General features: G+C 43.7%; 1 protein-coding gene across 1 annotated transcript; it reads left to right on the forward strand.

Annotated features, from left to right (window-relative positions):
• The first annotated feature begins 3034 nt into the window (after positions 1-3034).
• Positions 3035-10664, forward strand: LOC131088690 (homeobox protein ARX-like). Its single transcript, XM_058032938.1, has 5 exons — positions 3035-3134; positions 3241-3454; positions 3533-3578; positions 8086-8372; positions 9264-10664. The coding sequence occupies exons 1-5, from the start codon at positions 3035-3037 to the stop codon at positions 9487-9489; spliced, it is 873 nt and encodes a 290-aa protein (XP_057888921.1). The 3' UTR covers positions 9490-10664.
• Positions 10665-11060: the final 396 nt, after the last annotated feature.

Raw genomic sequence — 11060 nt, forward strand, 5'->3', positions numbered from 1 at the left:
ACAGAAAACCAAGAAAGCAGTAGCAACAAGGTTGGTTGAACACAAAGCAATGAAAATGTATTTAAATCACATTCTTTTAGGGCATTTTTCAATGCCATTATGCAGCAACTATAACATAGGTTGCTCAGCTCATGACAAGACACAATACAAATCCAAAATAACAACTCAAACATCAGTCAGCAGTGTAAATGTGGCCTGCCTGAGGACATCTGAAAAATACAAATGTATTGTGGGTTGGCTTTGGCTAAACACAAGTCGCCTACCAAGCTGCTGTCTCCCCTCTTTATCAAAGAGGGGAGAAAATAGGATAAAAATAATAATGGGCTAAGATAAACACAGTTTAATAATGCAAAAGCAGAGACCAGACACAGAAGCAAAGGAAGACAAAAGATATATTCTCTATTTCCCATCAGCAGACCATGTCCAGCTACTTTTGGGAAGTAGGATTTCAGCCCATGCAGCAGCTGTTCTAGAAGACAAACTTCATAGCAATAAATGCCCTACACCCTTTTCCCTTAGCCTTTATTGCTGAGCAGACATCAAATGCTCTGGGATGCCCCTTTGGTCAGGTGGGAACAGCTGTCCTGGCTCCTCTCCAGTATGGGACTCTTCCTCCACAGGCTGCAGTCCTTCAGGAACAGACTGTTCCTGAGTGGGTCCCCCATGGAGTCACAGCTTCTGCCAGCAAACCAACTCCTGCACTGGCCCCCACAGGATCATGAACTCCTTTGGGTACATCCACCTGCTCCAGCTTGGGGTTCTTCCTGGGCTGCAGGTGGATCTCTGCTCCACCATGGACCCCCACAGGCTCCAGGGCACAGCTGCCTCACCTCAGCTTTGCACCACAGGCTGCAGGGGCACCTGGAGAACCTCCTGCCATTCTTCTTCACTGACCTGGGTGTCTGCTGAGATGTTCTTCTCATATTCTCACTCCTCCCTCTGGTTGCAGTTGCTGTTGTGCAGGTTCTTTCCTCTTCTTAATCCTGTTGTCCCAGAGGTGCTACCAGCATTGCTGATGAACTCAGCTTTGGCTAGCAGAGTCCATCCTGGAGCCAGCTGGCATTGGCTTGTGAATGTGCAGGAAGCTTCTCACAGAAGCCACCCCCAGCTCCTCACAGAAGCTTTATCTGCTGTTGTTCATGGATTTGGTTTGTATGGAAGACAGAAGTAACAAAAATTAGTCACTTCTAGCTCTTGGAAGATCCCATTGGAATTCCTGGGCATGCTCTCCAAGATGCAGGGGCTTCTCTTTGACCATAGACACATGTGCAACTGTAACACATTTGTAACTAAAAAGCAAACATATCACTGGCTACTTCATATCCAGGATATTCCTTATGAAGTTCTGACAGTTTCTTTAGTCAGAGGAAATTAGATGGCTCAAATCTTGTTTCCTGGAGTTGACAGCATTTGGTCCATAGGATGCACAGAATCATTGTTTTTCCCAACACAAATGAGTTCCTAGGCCTTTGAACACAATTAAGGGTGAATGTGGCAGTCTGAGCTGTAGAACTTAGGATCAGGATATGAATAGGACAATAAACTAGGCAATATCAAGAAAACACCATGTCAAAAAAAAACCACTTTCTGTAGATGTTACCAGAGTCATCTTTCATACAAGCACCTTACTTTTACGAGTTAGCATCACAAAGTGCTGTCCCAAACCTTCTCATAGAGAATGCCACACGAATAGGTTCACAAGGTATTGCCCCAGGCCAAACCAAATGGTAGTGAAAGGAATGAAGTCAGGGTCTGAGTCAAAGAAGAGCCCTGCAGCAGAACAGAGAGACAGCAAGAAGTTCTGTCAGTAAAAAGATAGAAGCACTAAAGCAGTCACACAGCCCAAGTGAGGTGAGAGGAGAGAAGGAAAAAAACTGAAAAAAAAATTGCCTGTGGGCTGCAATGCCAGGAGTAACCAAAAGATTTTTGACAGGTCACAGAGTCAGGAAGCATTTCTGCACTGACAGCCTCTATGTCTTCAGCTAGAATGTAAAATAATCCAGACTTGATATGAAGACAGAGAAAACAGAACTCCACCATTCTTGTTTCAAAACTTAGATATAAACACAGATTTTAAAATCTTTGTCTTATTTCTAATCTAAATTTTTCTGGCTTCAGCTTTCAGCCATTGTTTCTGGGGTTTCGGTGTTCTTAGCCCTTTTGTGCTGTACTCTCTGTAAGACTCTCTAGAAAGTAGTATCTCATTCTCATCCCCCAAAATCAAGATCTCATTTTGTCATTTTGTCATCTCATTTATGACAGTCTCTATCAGTACACTACAGTAAGATCACCAAACTGCTGGAAGTCTCCCTGTGCAGGAAATCGTTTCCAGGCCTCCTGTTGAGGAACCATTGCTGTAACAGCGCCGACAGCATCATTACAGCAGGAGTGGAATTAGAGATCTCCAGGACAAAGGACTCAGACTTGGACAGATTTGTGCATTTTCCCTTCACCTGCTGGCACACGGTACTTTGCAAGGTCAGCCTTAAAAAGCTGAATTCAACAAGTGTTAGGTCATGAGGAGCAATAAAGGTGAACACTAGTGACTCTTCTCCCTCACTGCTGGGTCTGAGCCGGGTCGCTCAGCCCTCACTGCGGACCCATCGTCACCTCTTGAGGAGCACTAAAGGTGAACACTGGTGACTCTTTTCCTTCACTCCTGGGTCTCAGCCGGGTCCTCCAGCCCTCACTGCGGACCCATCCTCACCTCTCGAGGAGCCGGGCACGGCTCTCCTGCACCGCGGCGGGCACCGGCACAACTTCACCGCGGCCGCTCCGCGCCCCCGAAGGAGGCTTCAGAAAGTTACGGCCGGCCTGCGGGAGCGGAGGGAGCGGGCGGTAGGGCCCCAGGGCGGTGAACGGCTCTGTGCCCGCCCGGGGGAGGCGGCCCGGCTCCTGCGCGGCGAGCGGGGCACGGCGCGTCCCACCCCCGGCCTTGACGCCACGCGTTAATGAAATGCTAATGCCGGGGCGCGGAGCCGGGCGCTGCCCGCGCCCATAAAACGCGGCGCGGCGCGGGGCCCTGCCCGCAGCCATGCAGAGCGCGGCCCCCGCCGCCCCGCCGGCCCTGCACCTCCTCACCTCCTACTTCATCGACAGCATCCTGGGCCGGGGCCCCGCCGCGGGCCGGCACGGTGAGGGGCGGCGGGGAGGGCGGCACGGTCAGAGGTGGCCCGGCGAGGGGCGGCGGGGTCGCCGCACGCCCGCCCGCCCCGGTAACTCCGCGGTTGTGTCCCTCAGGCGCGGAACGCGCGGAGACGCCGCGGCTCGGCCGAGCGCGCAGCCCCGCGGAGGAGCCGCAGGCGGAGGAGCGCGAGGAGCGCCCGCCCGGCTCCGAGGCACCGGGCCCGGTGAAGAGGAAGCAGCGGCGGTACCGCACCACGTTCAGCACTTTCCAGCTGGAGGAGCTGGAGCGCGCCTTCTGCAAGTCCCACTACCCCGACGTGTTCACCAGGTAGCGGCGGGAGGGGCGGGCGCGGCCGGGCCGGGGCGGCGGGCGAGCTCCGGCTCTAACTGAGTGCTCTTCCCGCAGAGAGGAGCTGGCCCTGCGCCTTGACCTGACGGAAGCCCGGGTGCAGGTGAGTGCCGGAGGGGACGAGGGGCAGGAGAGGGTTGAACACAGCGCGTTTTCCCTCTGGTTCCGCCGGGCGAGAGCGGAGCAGCGGCGGCGCCGGGAACGCGTCCTGTCCGCGGCGAGTGGTGCTGAAGGGACGGAGGACGGGGCGCGGCACAGCCCGGGCGGGGAAGCGGCGGCTCAGGGACATTCCCCGGCTGCGCTTCACTCCCGCTTGTGCTGCCGCCCTCATGGGTCGAAAAGCAGGAATAAAAGAGCATAAATTAGGCTGTTCACAGAAAATGAGGGTCCTGTGGGGCATTCAATGTTATTTACTGAGACTTCAGAGTTAACATCCTTCTCTTGGTCTCACTTAGCTCAATAAAACTAAAAACGCTTCTAAATGACCGGTTAAAACAAATGAAAGATGAATTTGACATTCATATATGACAGTCAGGTCCTGTCCAGGAGAATTTTATGCCCAGCTGGGCTGTGATTGCAGCAATGCCTGTAGAACTTCAGCCTTCTTAGACAGACACTAATCCCTTGTAGGCTGCAGTTTGCTTAAACTACAAACTACTCTTAGTAACTTTTCCTGACTCTATGCACTCCTGCTTAACAATATCCCTTAAAAACCCTTTTCTTTAGATTCATCTCTTCATAACCTAGAAATCACCTTTTTGTTCAGAAATTATAGCCTAAAAAAAAAAATTGTTCCAAAAGGTGTGACGGCTTTCAAGTATTTATAAGCTGCAAATGACAATTGTACTAAATTTGGCTTGTGCTGTAGATCAGATATTGACTGTTCCAGCACAATTCTGGGTGTGTGCCTACTTGTGAAAGACTGAGAATTGGTGCAGCTGCTCAGTGTGACAGTCCTGCTTACTACTGCAAAGCTTTGATACTGTTAATGCCAGATCCTAGTTTGTATACTTTGTCATTACTCCAGTCACTGGATCTGCAATGGTTCACACCACAGTTACAGTCTGTAAAACTGTAACTTTTTTAGCTTTATATGCACCATCTAATATGCACCATCTTCAAAAAAGGCATTAGAGGTATGAATGATACTTTATAATTGACTCAAAGAATACTTAGATGAGTTTTCAGCCCTCTTTTATGGACTTGGGGGAAATTATGTATCCTTCACTCTTTCTAACACCAACAATGACTAAAACCTCCAGTCACTGACATGCCCCAATCTCTGACAATTGCACATGGCATCTAACAGTGAAAAAGACATGGGTAAAAAGTTGTTACTTTAAATGTTACTGTCAAATTCACTTTGTGGGGTACATATTCTGTAGACCCTGTGAAGGAATGATGCAATGGCACATGGCAAAGAGGAACTCATCTCCTAATGACTAATCTAGAAACAAACAAACAAACAAACAAACAAACAAAAATTTGTGTTTGATGTAGCCAAAAAGGAATTTACAAGAAAATTAACAAGAGTTGATGCATCCCCAGGGGATGGAAGGAGCAGCAAAGAGCTGTTCCTGGTAAGTCTTTGACTCCTTAATCTGTTAGGTCTTAACACGAGTATCCTGAGCATGGAGCACAGAGTCAGCACAGTTGTTTAGTGTGAGTTTGCAGTGCACAGGGCCAAGCCCCAGTTCCTGTCCTATGGGAAACTGGGCTCAGCCTGGAGGGAAGGGGATGTGTAGGAATAACAGTGAGGTACTGTACTTCAACTACCATAATTACCAAATACTTGCCCATGCTCATTGTTGCTCTGTAAGGCATTCTGTGGGAAATGAAGACTTGCAACCCTCTCCCATGGTACCCGGTTAAATCAGCTGATATGGAAAGTGGCATCTCTTTACTTAGTCAAGTGTAAGCTCAAGAAATTAATCTTACCCAATGCAGTCAGACCATTTCTTGACCTCAATATGTTTTACAAATGGAAGTTTGCTTCTCTGGGGAGAAACCAGCTGAAATGGGTACCAGCCACTGCATTGCTCCTCCTTTTGAGTCTTACATGAAAATGAACAAATAAGAAAAAAAAATGGCATGAATAAATGTTCATTCCATCATCATTTCAAAGAGATCTCCCTCATCCAACACCCCCCTTACTTACTTTTATAGAATAAAGGAGAATTCCTTCCCAATAAGACTCCTCACCTTGGGAAAGATGCAGTCAGAGAGTCTGCAAAACCTTTTCATAACCTGGAGCCACTTTGGGATTGCTCTTCAATAGCATTTGCATCTGTTGTTGCCACTCATGCTTCTCATTATTCATACTGTTAGGATGGGAAGAAAATAAGAAAAAGTTCAAGGAATCTTTTATCTTGTTTAACGTGAGGGGTAAAAGGTTTCATGGTTATTTCATTGCCATAAACTGCATCAGTTTTAAAACACTGACTTACAGATATAACTGATCAAGAAATCCTTGTCATATTTTCTCATTACAGTCCTCTTATTCACTTACAGCAGAAACATGATACAGTTATGCATATCTATGTATCTTTCTAGCATCATTAGGTATTGCATCTATTAAATAGGATACATTTTTACAGAAAATTACAGCAAGAAAGCAATCAAATTTTACCTGCTCACATTTTCCTTTGTAAAAGATCTAAATCTCTTGTCAGATATGCATGATGCTACTAATTGCAAGTATAACCTGGGTAATATTTAGCATGCAATTCAAAACTTAATGGTTTAAAAATCCTTATTGAGTATTAAGTAATACTTTTTTTCTAGAGTATTTTGCCATTGATATTACAGTCATAAAATTCTTAAGACTGGTATAGCAGTTTCTGTTATGGTTAGTTTGTCACCTCAGAAGCATCTGAAAATAGAATAAAAGCAAGTTAAGGCTTTTACTGGAAGCAAAGAAAAACTGCTTAACAAATGGTTCAAGATGACTTATCTGAACGTTAATGACTATAATATATGCCGTAAATTTTGTCAAAAAGCTGTTTGTCATGTCAGTCTAAGGTAAGAGGCATTGATCTGCTCCTGTTACCACTTGAACTGATGGGTTTGTACAAATAAGGAATGGAAAGCCAGCTTTTTTCTAACAGTATTTATTAGATATCTGTGCTGGTATTTCCTTCCAGTTTGAGAAATACAAAATCTGAGAGACAATTACATTTTGGAGTTAAGCCCAAAATTACCTGCAACATTAAAAAAAATACTTTGTAGTCAAAGTGCATGTCTGAGTGATCAAATGGATTTGCTTTAGGATGGAGAAAGCAGAAAAGCGGACATTTACTTTTGTGTTAGGCTTCTTTATGAAGAACAGATTGAAGAACATTGCTACCATTTAGTAAGGACATGAACACCTTTGCAGCCTTTATCCTTTTCAGGAAAGGCTGTATCTGCATATCTCAGTGTGAGACAGTTATTGCCTTTTCAACTGGATATTTTTCATAGAAAACACTAAAACCTTTGAGTTGGTGGTCTTCTCCTGTGAGATCTTAGGCAAGCTCCACTTACAAATATTTGGGATTACTGGTTAACAGGGATTGAAATTAATCTGTTCCCAGTAATTTAGTTTTCCTTACCAGACCCCTGTCTTGGACTGATACTGATGAAGTATCTAGGCATAGCTGCCTGGCATTTCACAGGTTCAGACATCCCTTTGTAAGACATCTGACTATGAAAGCTAATGGTTGCTGGAGGAAAAACCAAAGAATGAGTCTTGCCACTCAAGAATTTCAAGTACAACTTCAAAATTTTGATGTTCTGATTTTCTGCTGAGTGCACCTCCCTCTGCTGACTGCCTGTGAGTGAGACACTTCTGTGTTACACACTCAGTCTGAGGGGTGCAAATCCCTGTGCCAGGAGAACAGCGGCTTTCCAGTGTAAATATTCTGCATGCAATGGAAGGACTGGCACAGTATTTCTTCAGCTGGATCCTGAGAACCCAGAGCAAGTGCTTTGAAAGAGTCAATTGTGTCTCTGTCAATTGACAGAGAGAAACAACATCAGGCTCAGGACAGCAAGGCTGGGGCGTGCTGCAGCCTTGTTTGGGGATCAGCGCCCTGGTGTGTGCAGGGCTTTTCTCCCAAACACAGTTCATGACATTCAAGCACCTGAAGGTAAGTTACACTGCTGGAAATGGTCACGGGGCATGGCTGAGGTAAAGCAAGCTGGTTTTTAACCTCAGAAACCTGGTTTTTAAATACTGTAGGTGCTATTTAAAACTTTTGGAAAACAATTTTTGTACTGTATTATAATTGCCACCTCTTGAATGGCCTTGTTGAAATTTAACTTTCAATAAATAGGTTATGAAAGGAAGAATGATCATTTTTAATAATTGCTCTTGCATTTCAGTTTAACTTATGACAATGGCTTTAAAACCTTCATGACTCTTCAGTCAAAGAGTAGTCAAATTTACAGTATTGAAAAGTGATTTATTTTGTAATAAACCCACTAAGGCCTTTATGAAAAGATCTTTTATATTAAAGAAGTGGGGTTTGGTTTAACAGTAATTATTTTGCCATATCAATACGTGCTGTAGTATCTGGTAAGACAAACTGCAGAGTAAGTTCAGCTAATGCCTTTATAATTTCTTGTTGAAGGTCTGGTTCCAAAACAGAAGGGCAAAGTGGAGGAAACGTGAAAAAAATGAAATTCTGGGGACTGTTCCAGGAATCTCCTTAACGCACCCACTTGGTCTGTTTTTGGATGTTCCACTGAGCCACTCTCCCCTCCTGGATCACACATGGAGGTCAATGCCTCTTTCCACATTGGCTGTGCCATCCATGTCCCCAGCTTTTAATCCTTCAACCTTAGGGCCATTTGGCCTCAGCAGTCTCACCTGGACTTCTCTCTTCAGAAATCCTATATTAAATCCACATTTTGGAAGGTATAGAATAATTTTCTTTTTTTCTAAATCTCAAAACTGTTAAAAATGCTGCTTTTATATTATTTTGCTACTCGCATGTTCTCAGTAAACTTACTAAAATGTAAGTAAATGTTCCTGTGTAGGAGGACTTGATTAGGAACAGCTAGATTTGGGTTTAAGTCATGCTAATAACATCTTAATATGTAATTGCTTCTTGAAGACAAATAGTGCATACTTACTGCAATTTTGGTCTCACTGAACTCTAGTCTTCATACAGACTGCTGTGACCTGTGTGGCTGCAGCTCCATCCTTCTCTCTTACTCTCTCTCAAGCATAAATGCATTATATATAAAATACATAAATACATTATATATTATATGTAAGTATATATATACATACATAAAAAATATAGGACAGCACCTTTACTGAAATTAGAGCTTGTATTTTAGTACTACATTAACAGACAAACAAATGCTTTTCACATGAAACCAATTGATCTGAACAAATTGTCTGCATAAACAGTTATATAAATTGGCCTTTTTATGAGGTGGTTTATTGCTTTCACAGAACAGGCTGATCTACAGCATCCAAGGTTTGTTTAGAAAGGATTTAACATGAGGGGTTCAGCAAATGGTTGCTGGTTTAGATATCTGCATGCCATGTCTGATCATCCCTTGCTCATTTTATTTAAAAGTGGTTCAGTTTTTTATTTAGGGTGGGATTTTCTGCTTTTTTTTTTTTTTAAGGGCAAGACACTATACTGCAAAATAAAGCTTAAAAATGTACATTTGGAAAAAATTGGAAATTTTGGAACTTTTTTCCCTAATACTTTGTTGGGGGGAAGCTGCAATTCAGTATTTGTTCTCCGAAACAATTCTTAATTTGGGTAATATTGACTTCTTTCAAATACAGGTTTCTCAATGCTTTAAATCCTCTCGTGACAACAGCTTCAGTACTAATGAAAGCTCCTGGACCCCCGTCAGACCCTGTTCTCACTGCCTTCACTGATCCAGCAGCAGTTGAAAGGAAAACGTCAAGCATTGCAGCACTAAGACTCAAAGCGAAAGAACATTCAGCACAAATCCCTCAATTAAACCTCATCTCCAGTCTTACAAACACTAACAAAGAACTTTGTTAGGAGCTCTCCCACAGACTACAGCCACGGAGGGGAAAGTGAATGCCTTCTCCAATAAGTAGCTCTCATTAGAGAAACACATTTAAAAAAAGAAAACACACACACACACAGAGCTGTATTTCCTGCAGCTTCAGTAACAGACTGAAAGGAAATAAACCTGCTAAATATTGTTTTCCTTCATTACAACATGAAATCAGGCAGTAAATTGGCTTGTATAATTTCTTGCACTGCAGAAACAGAAGCAGGAACTATCTATCTCATCTGTGTAAATCAGGCTAACATGTATCTGAAGCTTTGAAATCAGCGAACTCACCAGAAGCTACTCCAAAGGTTCAAAATTCTTTGTAGGAATAACCACTTTTCTAAGCAATTCTTAACTTCTCAGGAGGAACTCTTATATGCAGTACTTGAGAATCAGTACACAGTTATTAACTTGGAGACCATGCTTCATGTTGAAGTGCAAATGCCAGTGAAATATTGCTTTCTAGACAGACTTAGCAGGAACGAGATGGGGACTATTTTCAGTATGGGCTTTTGGTTCAGAATTAGGTTTGTGTAAAGAGTACCTTGTTTCAAATTTTAAAAAAGTTTGCTTTATGTTCAGGGTGTCAATGTCTTAACTAAGAAAGTTTAACCTCTGTACATGAACTGTATTCTGTGAAAGTAGGCTAGCAGTGTGCAGTAAATTGTCTGTAGGTCTCTGTGTATGTGTATACATGTCAATCAGTAGCTTATAGCTCTAAATATGAGGTTGCTGAATACTTTTAGCAAGATTTCTGGCACACCTTACCACACCAGTAAGTTAACAGATTACTTGTATATTTTGAGACATTTCATGCCTTGAGTAGTTTCAGAATGTAAATGAGTACTCAATGTGTTCAATTCTTCCTTGGATCAATGTTGAAATGAGTGAACAGAGGCCTTACTGAGCAGGAGTCTGCAGTTCATCACAATCCCGGACTCCATGACATTTTAAAGTCTTTGCTGAACTTCCCCATCCAGGACATGGGACTGAGAATAACTTTCCACAGATCTGATGCTTTAGTGTAAAGTGAGGATATGTACTATCCTCCTGGTGCTGTAGTGAAAAGCAAGGACAGGTCATCCTATGCTCCTTTGGCAGCTCACTCGCCTACCTCACAGGGCTGTTGTGAGGGCTCATTAAACAAACACGCTGTGCAAATGGCAGAGTGATATAAGTGCTAATTTTTGCTTCACAGCAACAAAAGAAAGGCCAATAGTTGGCTGCACATGGAGATCACCTTTCCTACACCTGTAGCAGAGGTCCAAGCAAAATCTGTTCCTGTGGTTGATGGGACAGCATGGAACTGCTCCACTGATGCTGCCTGTTTTCTCAAAACTGTCCTCAAACACATTTACACTGAAAAGATTTTATGTATTTCAGAACTTCTTTCTCATGGCAGCTCTAGGCCTACCCTTAAGACTGCACAGTTGAGTTCTCAGCTAGAGTCTGAGGTGCAGATCTCCAGCTACATCACTGCTGCTTCTGGAGACTGCACCAAGCTTGTACTTAGTCCAGGACACAGAAGGAAGTTTGCTGGGTCAAAGACAAA

The sequence above is a fragment of the Melospiza georgiana genome, chromosome 12 (genome assembly GCF_028018845.1).
Source record: "Melospiza georgiana isolate bMelGeo1 chromosome 12, bMelGeo1.pri, whole genome shotgun sequence".
Classification (NCBI taxonomy): Eukaryota; Metazoa; Chordata; class Aves; order Passeriformes; family Passerellidae; genus Melospiza; species Melospiza georgiana.

Excerpts from the sequence above, each read along its gene's own strand:
- LOC131088690 (XM_058032938.1), top strand. The coding sequence starts at position 3,035 with ATGCAGAGCGCGGCCCCCGCCGCCCCGCCGGCCCTGCACCTCCTCACC. Across the intron at positions 3,455-3,532 it reads TACCCCGACGTGTTCACCAG|AGAGGAGCTGGCCCTGCGCC; the intron begins GTAGCGGCGGGA and ends CTCTTCCCGCAG. Across the intron at positions 3,579-8,085 it reads TGACGGAAGCCCGGGTGCAG|GTCTGGTTCCAAAACAGAAG; the intron begins GTGAGTGCCGGA and ends TTCTTGTTGAAG.